Source organism: Nylanderia fulva, unplaced genomic scaffold, assembly GCF_048542155.1.
Source record: "Nylanderia fulva isolate GAGA-0341 unplaced genomic scaffold, ASM4854215v1 Scaffold19, whole genome shotgun sequence".
Classification (NCBI taxonomy): Eukaryota; Metazoa; Arthropoda; class Insecta; order Hymenoptera; family Formicidae; genus Nylanderia; species Nylanderia fulva.
This window is the reverse complement of record NW_028190161.1, coordinates 1,160,190-1,174,130: the sequence shown is the minus strand read 5'-3', so window position 1 is coordinate 1,174,130 and position 13,941 is coordinate 1,160,190. Positions and strand designations below refer to the sequence as shown.

At 30.1% G+C, this 13,941-nt stretch overlaps 1 protein-coding gene across 1 annotated transcript; it reads right to left on the bottom strand.

The window, feature by feature from the left end:
* Positions 1 to 12,621: 12,621 nt before the first annotated feature.
* LOC114936116 (histone-lysine N-methyltransferase SETMAR-like) lies at positions 12,622 to 13,650 on the bottom strand. Its single transcript, XM_029309141.2, has one exon. The coding sequence runs from the start codon at positions 13,648 to 13,650 to the stop codon at positions 12,622 to 12,624; it is 1,029 nt and encodes a 342-aa protein (XP_029164974.2).
* Positions 13,651 to 13,941: the final 291 nt, after the last annotated feature.

Sequence of the window (13,941 nt, the reverse complement as noted above, 5' to 3'; positions counted from 1 at the left end):
AGAACCAAATAATTTATGTAATCTGGTCTGGCCGTGACGGGGCAAAATTAGAGACAGACTAGAAACGCATCCGTCCGCGTCGAAATTTCGTGCGTTTCGCACGACCAGAGAAGTATCATAATGCAACTCTTTCGAGAACGCGGCGTCTCGTAATTTTCTTTGCTCCGAAATAACGAAGAAGATTATAGGTAAGCAGCTCGAAACCAACCACACGTATCTAAAAAAAAGTCACATCGTTAAACTTAATTCGATCTTTATCCCGGAAGTTCTCACAATTTTGCATCCTGCATCGCATCGGTGTTGTATCTTGTCTAAGCTTGAAAATTTTGTAATCTTTAACCTACGGTCATATCCTTCTTGCAAAAGATTAATGAATTTGTTTACTCTCCATGAGATCGGCGCGTTGTATAATATGTACAGGTTAGACATATATTTTATAAGTAGTAATTATGAAAATAGACTATTTATTTGCTAGTTTTATAACATTAATTATTCAACAATTTCGCAATACTAATATTCATTATTAGATTTTATGTGTAATATTAATGTTATATCTAAAAATGTTTATATCTAAAAATAATTTTTTTTTATTATCTTAATATCTTCAACATTAAACTTTTCCTTAAGCTATTTAAATTCTATATTTAAAAAAAAAATTAATCTTATAATTAAATTATAAATATAAAATTTATATAAATATAAACTAATAAAAATACAAATATAAAATTTTTTAAAGATTTTAAATTTAAATTTGTATTAATTATTTCACTAATAAAATTTAATAAAAATGTTTTTCTATAAAATTCAATTCACTTTTTATCTATTTTAAATATTTCTTCACCAAAATTAAAAAATGGTTTATAAATAATTAAAAATATATAATTTATAAATCATATTGAGCTATAAAGGTGCTACATTTCAGTAATATCTAATAGAGACTTCTCTATATATGCATAAATGAGAAAGCGTGTCTTGTCGCTCAAAATACACGATAGAATCGAACTGATAGTTAATTTGATTTTGCACAAATCCGTCTTTTGTTAAGTAAGCGTACGCCATTCGATCTGTCCGTCTACTTTCGGAAAAACCGTGGCGCGAGTGGGACGATCGCGCCTTCGCTTTGTGCGGAGGCGAGGAATCGATGGGCGCGCAGGCTACCCTGTATTTCATAACTGTTTCAGCACAGTGCAGCGCGCCGAAGGTACGTAACCTTTCGTGCGCGTTCCTATTGTCGAGCGTCGAGTCTCGGTGACGAAATCGCCTCCATGCATTACGGTTACTTACATATGGTTAGCCGCGAGTTGCTGCGCGAATTGACCCGACCTCAAGCCGAGGCACCTCGCAATCCGCATTACGAAACTCCAGGATATACAATCTTTGTGAGAGCAGACGCCTCTGATATTTGTCCCAGTGTCTGTCTCTTCTATCGCTTTGATAAATGTCGAAGCGACGGAATTCTTCCAAAGAGTATCAATAATCTATTCGTATATATAATATACAATAGTGGAGGATTTTTTAAATATAAGAACAATTTCTTTATGAAGAAAGAACATCTTACACGTATAATCTGTTCTAATTTGCTGCGGATGAAATAGAAACGTTGCTATTTTAAATTAATCCATGATTTTTTAATGTAGAAAGGACAGAATTATTTTATGAAGAAAGGACATCTCATACGTATAATCTGTTCCAATTTGCTGCGGATCAAATAGAAGCGTTGTTATATTAAATCAATCTATAATTCTTAAATTTAATAATCTATTTTGTACACATAATACACACAATAGTGGATGATTTTTTTTTTTATATAAGAACAATTTCTTTATGAAGAAACAACATCTTACGTGTAATCTGTTCTAATTTGCTGCGGATGAGATAGAAGCGTTGCGTAAATATAACCATGTAATACCGAGTTCTCCGCGCATATAAATTTCTTATAAATGAAGTTCTCATAATCGTAACGCGAGAAGATTAACAGAAGTACTTGCGATAATTAACGCACGTCGAATGGGAGGAAATATGCGAACGATTGCCGTAACAAAGTCGTATATATATATATATCTTTCCGATTCTCTTTGCACTTTCCCTAATTGTTGAACAATTGTTACGAAGCTTCGGGGGCCACATTGTCGAGTAGAATCATCGCCGTTTCGAGTTACATCACAACCGAGACGTTAAGTATCAGTGAATCACTTTCCGTCCCTCGATCAACGGATGACCTCATTTGACTAACGAGTTTATGAGTCAAACACCGGCAGTGGCAGCTTCTTATTCGTTTGCGGTCCATCCGTTCCCGAGAGTCCACCATATCTTCAGCTCAGCGAGACTCTTGCGCGCAATTGTAAAATTGAGAATTCGCGTCTTCGCATTCCGGATCAAGCTGATGCATAGCGAGACGGTGCTCTTTGTTGCCCGAGTCTCCGTTGCATAATGGCTCTCGAGGCTTTCTGATAGCCAGCCAGTTTGTGTATCGCGATGTCTCTTGTACTCTCCCGTATATTATGTAACGTCAATGCCCCACCGAACATGTGGTATTACCATATTACGAGATTCCTCCGCCTCTCTTACTCGCCACGCTTGTTCTGCCCTCCTATTTCGTGCCTGTTTTTAAGGTGGGTTTTATAACGCCTCGTTGAGAATGTCGGATGATTGCCTAATCCGTGTCGCGGTAGAGTGGAATCATATATCGACTCCGATATCATTCTTATATACAATCGAGAAGCTCTCTCAGAATCACAACTGCAACGTCTTGTGCGACAGGGATTTTTTTGAAAATTTTAGATATATATATTTGTCATTTTTTGATTCCTCTCGATTATAATTGCATCATTGAATATTTATTAGAATTTAGAGAAAAAAATTGGGAGAAAGAAGCTTTATTATAATATCTGGTTTACAATTAATCTCGTAAAATATCAGAATATTTCGTTAACGATTATATTGTATTTATATCTTTAATTATATGTATATAAAAAAATTTATAGAAGAAAATATCAATTATAAAATATATAAAATTTACATTTATGAGTTTTCTGGTAGTCTCATCCTTGATGGCACAAATTTATACGGATTTAGATGTCTACGATAATATTCTAAGGATGTAGTTTCGCTTTATCTGGATTTGCATTTATTTTCTACAATTTCTTCGTAATAATTTAGCGAACATTTTACATTATATATTCTGAAAATGTTAAAGCAGATTAAAATCATTTGTATTGAGTCTATATTATTGTGAACTACTTTTTATAATATATAAAAATAATTGATAAAAAAATATAAATACGTATTATTAGATAGGTCTAGATAAATATTATTAATAAAACAATTATTATATTGATATTTGTAGATTTGTTGTCTAAAATCAAATTGGTACAGATTGCAAGTTTTTCATTATCTCTTTTTGAACAATAATTGTTTAGTGTACATTTCACCGAGGAAATTTAATGTTCCGTTAATTTACACTTTTCGCTCATCTATCTATTTCCCTCGGTATTTCCAGCATCACGCGAGTGTGACATTAACGTGCCGATGTGTGCCGTGAACACGCGCGCGTATTATTATTATACGTTCTATATTTAGCGGCGATTAATCTCGTGGCAGACGCATCTTTTGTGCGCCAGTCATGGTATCAGTTCTCACTTTAATGACATATTTGTAATGCTTAATTTTCAATTAGATAAAGAGATTAATTAATATCTAAAATAAAATGTTTAGCAAAAAATTAAGAAACTTGTCGCAATCTCATATTTTCGAAATCTGTCTTCTCTATACATGTAATTTGAAGTTAAACTTCTTGTAAAATATTTTCTAATAAGTTTGTTAGTAAAACAATATAAATACTTAAAATTATTTAAAACTTTTATTCTTTTATCATGTAGATAAATGAAAATCATTTTTAACAGAATAAAATCATTATAGAACAAATAAAAAATATACGTATATATAAAAATAAGAAACTGAGTATTTGTGATAAGATTTATGACAAGTTTCTTTGCAAGGATAAATGACATAATGTGTAACGTAATATCAAAAATCAATTCAAATATTGCATAACAACGGCATATATATATTTTAAATATGGTAAATAAAAAATGTAAAGATTATTCGATTTATTTTATAATGCTATCATCACGTAACATTATTTCCATGAAAAGATAAAATATATTTTTTTGCCACACACGCATAACGTTATTTTTATAACCTGCGGATGGGAGGAATCTGTAAGCGAGATATCAAAGCAGTCAGTCGACGATAAGTAGAGAATCGATAAATTCACGGTCGCGTTGGCTTACGTAACTGGCGCAGGACGTTGCCTCAAGCAGTCCTTGATGTCCTGACGTTTAAAGTAGAATTTGGATAGAATAATTCTCGATCTATTATTGCATTAAAAACTTTGAAAATATCCTGAGAAATTGTCAATTTTTTAACATTGAATATTGATAATATTGAAAACGAGTGACTCGTAATTATCTCTCTCATTTTGGAGATAATGCGTTCTTAAAATATTAAAATTATCCAGAGATCAGAGAGAAATAGCAATAAAATAAATATTTTCTTATAAATTTATCTCTGTCAATTATTAGGATCAAAGTAAATAAAGTAAAAGGGATTTATGTCCAACATATCATATTATTGTGATAAGAAATAAATAAACAAATTATTTCAATCTGCCGCAGACTTTTTGTAAAACGTCGGTCTACAAAAATTCGACACTTTATGAAAAAGCCAAGTTTCATAAAAAAAAACTTACAAAATAAATGAATATGTCAGTAGTTATAATGACAGAAAATATCTTTAGATTTCATACTAATGTAAGATTAAGCTAAACATTTGAACATGCTCGCTAACATCAATAATTTTTTTTGTTGGATATGAATACACTGAGCTCTTTGCTCAGTCATTTTCGCTATTATTATGTTATTTAAGCGATGTAAAAAAATGTTAAATTTTTATTGCTCGTTTTGTTGCAATGTTGCACAGTTAGAATCGATCTTTTCAGTTGCTGGCCTTAGCTATAATAGAAAGGTCATATTGCTATTATGCAAATCGTGTTAGGACATTGCCCCGCCAGCTTTATCCTTGACGACCGAAAGGATTTAATTAATTACAAATGATCTATCGGCTGTTTGACCCCCACCCGCTTGTCTCGACCTTTATCACATCTACGAGGCTTCATCTCTCACGTTTCCCACGTAGCGTAACGCATTTACAGTTACGTGTGATTTATACACGGATAACGCGATTAATACCTGTTTGCTTCTTTATGCGTTCTTGCAGTACTCCTGTTTTGAAAATAATTAATTCTAATGCTCTCTTTTATTTATATTGGTCTAGACTCCTGGCAAGCACTTCATTTCTCGCTTTGTTTTCGCTATGCTGGTCTCAATATATATATATTATAATTATAAAAGTGAAATTTAATCTCTTATTTTATCGAAAAGTCAAATACTATTCAAAAGTCTAGCATTTAAAATAATAAATAATTAAAATGTTAGTTGTACAGCAATAAATATATAGTTAATAAGATGTTGAAATAGTATTATATATATATATATATATATATATATATATATATATATATATATAGTTGCATATAAAATAAAGAAAAAGAATTAGGTACATAAATAAGCGCGCAGAATTATTTTAATTTGTTTTGTTAACATTTTCAAAATATGTAACTTAAACCTTTATTAAAAAAAATAAATTATTATGTAAAATTATATCTATCATAAATTTCCGAGATATTTAGATAGATGATTGTAAGATGTTGATCGAATTAGAAATATTTTATTTTTTACTTTCTTATTTATTATTTTATTTTATATTTTTATACGTTTCTTATCATATTCAATTTTTAATGTTAATTTTTTAATTCTTCGAAATTACTTTCCAGTTTCAATTTGCGTTTGTTATCAATCATGATGATAATAAGAGATACTCTCTCTCTTTTTCTCTCTCTGTATGTATATATTACATTATGTCACGACAGTATGCTTTCTTTTCTCTTCTTCTCTTTGCTCGTTTTTTAGATTCTCGATATATCTTTCGGCAAACTCTTCTCCTATTGACTAAACGTGCTTGCCATTTGTCTTTGCCAAGCAAATGGCGCGATGCAACATCTCGCCGCTGCAATTTACAGCCTTCGGAATATGTGAAGGTATATGGCACGTTTAAATGAAACGCGCATGATGCATAGAATGCCAAATTAGGCAACGTAAGAAGAATGCAAAGAGACGTAGAGTTTGGTTTTATTTTCAAAGAGAATAAAAAATATTAAAAAATTAAATTTTTTTAATATTTCGCAATCTACAATCAAAGTGTTTAAATATCTACATACAATAATAATAATAATTTGAATTAAAAAAATTATTATTATTGTTATAGTAAATATATGTTACAATAAACGACAGAGATGAAAAATATGTAATTGTAATAAATGATAATTAAAATTTTTTTTTCTAAATTGACATAATTGAGTGTAAATTTCATGTACTTACTTTTAAAAAAAATTGATGGCTAAAAATTAAAATGGAAAAGATGGGATACTCTCTCTATATGATTTTAGAATATTTTCTGAATATGTCGAATATATCACATGAGCTGAATTAAATTCTGCGAGATTTCTATACGTTGACCGGGAATAATGATTGTCTGGGAAAATCAGTTATCGGAGTGTACGATGGTACGTGATAATAATATTATCTGTAACCGTTATATATCAAGAATCGATTGGGTTTTCCGAGATACATTCAGGAGATTGCTTTAACCGTGTCATTATTAGCATTTAATGAGTGTACAAGTCTCATTTGTTATTACTATAATTGAGCTCGTCTGTATTGTCTAGGAAAACCGTAAAGTCAATTCTATTAATTTTTCAAGAGAAATCATAGTGGATCATATTTATTAATAAAATTGCAATATACGTAAAAACAATCGTAATTAATATTTACACGAAGAATACGTTTTATTTCAAATTTCTCAATTAAGATTACGAATATGATATTACATCCATTATTCAATTATTAATTTCTAAAGAAAAATGGAGTGCATTCTAATAAGTTAAAATGTCTGTTACTTTTTATTTTAAGATTAGTGATTTTAACTTATGTGTGTTCGGAGAGAAAGTGCGTTTAACATATTTATATCATTTTAATTTTCTGCAGTTGAAAATTAGAACTTTCACGTTCTTTAATTAGACATGGCAAACAATTTATAAATTTTATTATATTATACATTACTATTATTTGCAATTTTATTTTAGAAAATTAAAACGATTAATAATGTACAACTTAATCAAATTTATTGACAAAATGTATCTTATCTCTCTTTCTCTTCTCATCATTATTTGTTTTATATCATTATTCTATATCTAAAATTGCTTCACTTTCATTCTGTTCATATTAACTCTGACATTATCCACACAAATTGAAATATCTATCAGGACTTCCTTTATCAGACATCAAATAGAAAACTGTAGCTTTCGTAACAGCGAATAGTTGAGATCACATTTCGGTCTCTAATCACGTCTGAATTTGCTCGAGGAAGACGCGTCGAGTGATTCCTTCGATCGATCTCTAATCAGAAACAAATACATATACATATATTATATAACAATGTTCGAGCGGAGAAAATGTGAGGATGCACAACGTTCGCAGATATTCGTGGCATGTCGTTGCGTTTCACGCTTGATTCGACGAATTCGTAATGAGGGACGCTGTAACGGCTTGTTACAGAACGACCGGTCACGTAACTTTGACGCGTTGAGTAACGCCTCGAATTAGATGTTACGAGAGGTGAGCTTTACTTTGTAGTTGCCCCCAGGGAGTATGAGAGCGACATAACCGGGCGTAGTTGAGAAGATGAGATAGAAAGAGGGAAATTTTGACGTTACACCGGAAACAGTACAGTTATCTGTCAGTCTCATCTGGCTGCTCTCTTGATTACACGGTATTCAGTCATTTCGAGAAAATAATATTCTGTAATTCTCAGAGGATACAGAGAATTTTGAATTGACAGCTTTACAAAGTCTTTTAGATGGTGTTTCAAATTATACTGAATGTTATACGTTGAAAGTTTTTCGAAAAGATACCTAATCTCATAATAGGAATTTTTTTTTTAAATAGGAATAAAAAATGAATGTCAATGACATGTAATGAAATTTTGCAATTATGGAAAAATTTAATTTTAATGAAAATTGTTTCTAATTTTGATTAAATTAAGTAAAAATTTCTTAAACCAATAAATGATCTAATATCTTAGCATTAATGATTAATAAAAATTAAAATATATAAATAATCTTATAACAATAAAGTTTTTATTTGCATCTTACAATAGGATTTTAAGGATTAGGTATATAGAGAAACAGGACCAAGTTACATGATATTTATATTTATTTTTTTATATAAATATATATTTATAAATTAAAATCACGACAATTAAATTTTAAATTATCTTTCTGATTATAATTTGTTAGAGGCTTACTTCAACATATCATAAATTATTTAGATAGCACAAATCGCTAATTTTGTTCATAAAAATGTATGACAAGTTTTTTACACTTGATACATAAGATGTTTGGTTCTCTCTTTAAAATATATAAAATCCATTCACAATTTGCGACATTGTGATATAACCTAGTGCGATATTATGTAAGATTATATAGTTGTGAAGTCGTGTTATGCAATGGTCATTAAAGCGTTTAACGACTCTTATGTTGCTGTATATTGCGTGGTTTTGAGTTTTAGCGTTATAATGAGTGCCACCGAGCACGACTTTGGATCTCATAAATCGCGAATTTTTGCGGGGATCTTTTCGTAGTTCGCCGATTTGATGTAACAAGATCGAGCGACCTGGAATCATGGCGCTAGAACATCGGTAGTTTATGACTAAATAGTTTTATTAACAGCTCGTGAAATGTATGAATTGTGGGATAGAAAATTCAGTGTCAAATTATATTACAAAAGTAACAAGACTAGATTTGTTAACAAAATAATAGGTCTTTAAATTTGCTAATTTTGTGTTATGCAATTTTTATGTCCAACTATTAATAATTTTTTTACTTATAAATTATAATACCAAAATTGGATATCATTAATCACTAAAGAGTCATTTGTGACAAAAAAAAATAATTAATTATATAAAAATATACATCGCAATTATAAAGCCATTAAAGATATTTTCCAAGTGTATATTTTATTTTTATTTTTCTAGACGCTGTTTATATCCACATACACACATGCACGCACGCACAAATAATAGAATGATTTTTTAGTACATAGTATTGTAACTTATTGTAAATTAATGCAAATCATATATTTTTGTTAAATTATAAAGATACTTTAATTCTTTTTTTACTTTTTTTAAAACATACTTTTCTCATAACTTAAAACATATGTCTTTACATTATTATTGATAAATGTAGTGTTTATACATTTTGCATTATATTATATTTAAGTGGCTTAAGATGTAAATTTTATTTGGCACACGAGTTATATAACGTGTTAGAAATATGGGTGACACATGACGTTATACTCCAGTTAATAGTTGCACAATATCTGAAAATAGCCGCTTACATTAATGAGCAGACGTAACATTTTAAACAATAACAAAGCGCAAAAACGTTGAATATCGAACAACAATCGGTTAATTTAAACACTTTTATGGTGGCTGACTCTGAAAATGCGAAAAAAAAAAATCTAAATGTGTGATGCATTACGCATTGTAACATTAGAACTAACAATAAGACAGGAAATGGTGATCGTTAAAAACTAACGGAAGTTGACACGTGCGAACACTATGACGTTCCGAAATGGTTACACAAAACAGTAATAAATCGAACTTAATTATACAAGGAATTATCTATCATAAACTAGGTTACTTTATCTCATTAAACTGTATCATCTATAAATATTCTAGATGCGCTTTCTCTCTCTCTCTCTCTTCTCACGTCAATATATATATATATATATATATATATATATATATATCAAACTGTAAAACTCTTATTAATGATGTTATAGCAAATATTTTTCTATCTATAAATCTGTTGACTTAATTTTTTGGAAGTAATTTTTTTATTTTATGTCTTTTACTGTTAAAAATAATTGTAATTTAATATGTAAATTGTTAGAGATAATATCCTCCTATTTTATATATTTTGTCTAAGTATAATTTAGAAATAAATTTTTTTGAAAACAAAATAATAAAAGATTAAATAAGTACTAGAAGACAGAGAAAGAGAGAGAGGCGGTGAGGGATTTTTAAATGAATTAAATTTGATTAAATTAATTTAAATTTCTTAAATTACATTTTTAATTAACTTAGATTTAAAATTAAAAGTAAAATTTTAAATGCTTGTAAATTTTTTTATACTTTCAATATGTATGCATACTCATAGTTAAATATACACATAGTATAACTTTTTTTCTAAAGCTGCAATTGAGAAAGAGCATTTTGCAGTTACCTTTTCAATCTTATAGCGTGTTTATTGGCATGAATATGCAGCAAAGATTTTTTGTTGCGTGCACGCCACAATTTTCATGTCGTGCGATTTTGTAATCAATCGCTTCGTAATCATTGTTGCATTGTATTTTTCGTTGATACTTGAAAGTCGCATGAAATATTTAACTGTTGACGTTGAGTTGTCAATAAAATTCCACGATGCCTGCTTGAGCTAAGTTTAACGCTTTTATGTTGTGAGAAATGTTCTTGACCGCTTAATCAGTAAACAACAAACTATATGTGTTTATGCGACGCATAAAATGCAGTATAGTTGAAGTATAGGCACTGCAATCTGAAAATCCTTGCCAGACCATGATTCAAGAGTCTATTTTATGTTATAATAGAAAACAATTTTGGATATATTTTTTACTTGATATTTTTAAAATGCATTCAATAAATAATTTATCAAAGTTTAATCAAGGATTTTTTCTGAAAATTATATAGGCGAATTTTATTGTGTGTAATATAACCCATAATTTTACTTAGCAGCTAATATTAAATTTACAATTTAATTTTACATCGATTAATAATATAATATCATGCAAACGTGCTTTTATTATAAATATTAAATATCTGTATTAATATTATCATAGAAAAGAGTAGACGTACTATATATTACTAAAAATAAAATCTTAAAAATTGCAAAACATTATTAATTAATTTCGTCAAATAAAATTTATTTTGAAATAAATATTATAAATATATAATTTACATCTTCTTGTGACTTATATAAGATTTTAAATATGTGTAAAACTACACACACATTATAACTATTATATGTCGCGTATATGTTTCACCACAATTTATGGTCGCATAGTCGTATTTTAGATATGTTAATCCTTGTGCAACATAATTATTTAGTAATACATTTAAATTCCCACGCGTGATTGACATTATTCTCTTTGCATGCAATTCGCAATCACTTTCTATCTTTCCATTTACATTTGTAATACGAACGATTAGATCAATTGCAAGGTTTTTATAAAACAAAATCAATTGTCTGTTTTAATTTGTATGGTTTAAAATTTTTGGTTTTATATATTATAACTAATGATTCATTCATCTTTTATAACAATTTAAAGTTAAAGAATAACCAAATAACACAACCACTTTTCTTATTGCATAATTACATATGTAAAAGCACATTTACATTCTAACATTATTGACCAATATAAAGTTAAATTTTGTATTTATACGATAAAAATTATTTTTGATATAAATTATTTATATTGATAAAAATTATATAAAACGTTATTAATATTTTTTTTTATAAAGACAATTTTCATTTCTAATCTGTAGATGCTTAGTTTCTGTTATATAAAACTTGGCTGTTTCACATAAAAGACAGACTTGAATCGCCTCAACAATAAAACAGTAAGATTTCATGCGTCGTTTGGAACGTTAAATCTATTTTACGACGTGCATGGCCTCATGTTTATTAAGCTCGTTTACACTTGAATCATTATAGCATGTAAGTGTGTCTAAAAATTGCGTGCACATGATTTTTGGGGGAAAAAATACCTCGCGTGAAATGTCGTAATATTGCTGTGAATATAGCGCAATAGAAAATTTACATAGGATTATATAATGAACAGTTCTTTGAGGTGAGGCAAGAATAGTATTTAAAAATGTAATTGTATATGTATAGTATATAAATGCTGACAATATATCATATGTTTGTATTATACTATAAGTAAATCAATTTTGCACAGAGTTATAAGAAATAATTTAATATATAAAAATACTTACTCCATTATGAGAAAATATTAGAAAATACAAAAACATTAAAAATGTTAATTAAAATATTATATAAGTATACTTTGCAATTGATTGAAAGATAATATATTTTTTTAGATATATAAAAATATTACACGTATGCTTTTGAAAAAACTCCAAATAATATATTAGTCACACTTACAATTAGAGAGTAAAGAATCATTTTTATTGAGCTTCTTAAACGCAAAAATAAATGCCAATTTAAGATTAAACATATTTTTTACTAAGTTTAAATATACATTTTCGAAGATCGGGCACTGTATAATAATATTGGGTTGTTCAAAAAGTTATTGCGTTTTTTTCATTTGATTTTCAGGTGCGTTTATTTAATATACGTAATGAACATTAATCAATAATATATTGGCCGTTTTGTTCAATGACCTTTTGCCATCTCTCGGGCAATTTCATAATACCGCGTTCATAAAACTTCCTATCTTTCTCTGCGAGAAACTTGTCAAGGTGCTGTTTGATGAGGTCTTCAGAAGCAAACGTTTTACCGTTCAAGGAGTTTTGCAAGGAGCGAAATAGATGGAAGTCTGATGGCGCAAGGTCTGGGCTATATGGTGGATGTGGCAACACATCCCAACCAAGCTGCAATAATTTTTGCCGAGTGACCAAACTTGTGTGTGGTCTCGCATTGTCGTGGTGAAACACCACACCCTTACGATTGATCAGCTCGGGACGTTTCTGTGCGATGGCATCACTTAATTTCTGTAGCTGCTCACAGTAGACATCGGAATTGATCGTTTTATTCTGTGGAAGCAGCTCATAGAAGACTGGTCCCTTCCAATCCCACCAGATTAACAGCATCACCTTCTTTTGGTGGATGTCCGCCTTTGTTTGCCTTTCCGGTGCTTCATCTCGCTTACTCCAACTCCTTTTTCGGCTCACATTGTTGTAGACAATCCATTTTTCGTCGCCCGTGATCATACGCTTCAAGAACGGATCGTTTTCTTCGCGTTTGGTGAGTTGATCGCAGACGTTCATACGCTTTGTCAGATGAATTTCTTTCAACTCATGCGGTACCCAAATATCGAGCTTCTTCACGAAACCAAGCGATTTCAAATGTCCATGAACACTTCCAATGGACACTTTTAGAGCGGTAGCAAGCTCCCGAACCGTTGAATGCTTATTTGCTTGCACCAATGCCTTGATTTTATCGTCGTCAATCTCGGAAGGCCTACCGGAGCGATGAGCGTCTTTAGCCGAAAAATCACCACCACGGAATCGGGCGAACCAGTTCTGGCACTGACGTTTTTCAATGACATTTCTGCCGTAAACTTGACGCAACTCTTCCCTTGCTTCAGTTGCTTTCTTCCCTTTTTTAAAGTAATAAAGCAAAATATGGCGAATATGCTTTTCAAAATTCTCCATGTTTAAACTACAATTGCAAGCACAAAACTCGACTAAATTGCGTCAACTTTTTTTTTGGTTTTTAGGTTAAGTGTCAACAACAAAATGTGCATAAACATTTGACATTCATGGCACGCTCAGATACAAATAAATGTGGACAGCGCTATCTATTGGAAAAAAACGCAATGACTTTTTGAACAACCCAATAGATATTGAAAAATATCGATGCATGTCTAAATGTGCAATATGCATACTTACGGCACGGTATGTTGCCTACGTGTAAGCAAGTGTGCAACTGTATCACGTCTTTAG

What these genes read in the sequence shown, in the direction of transcription:
- LOC114936116 (XM_029309141.2), bottom strand. Translation starts at nt 13,650, where the DNA reads ATGGAGAATTTTGAAAAGCATATTCGCCATATTTTGCTTTATTACTTT.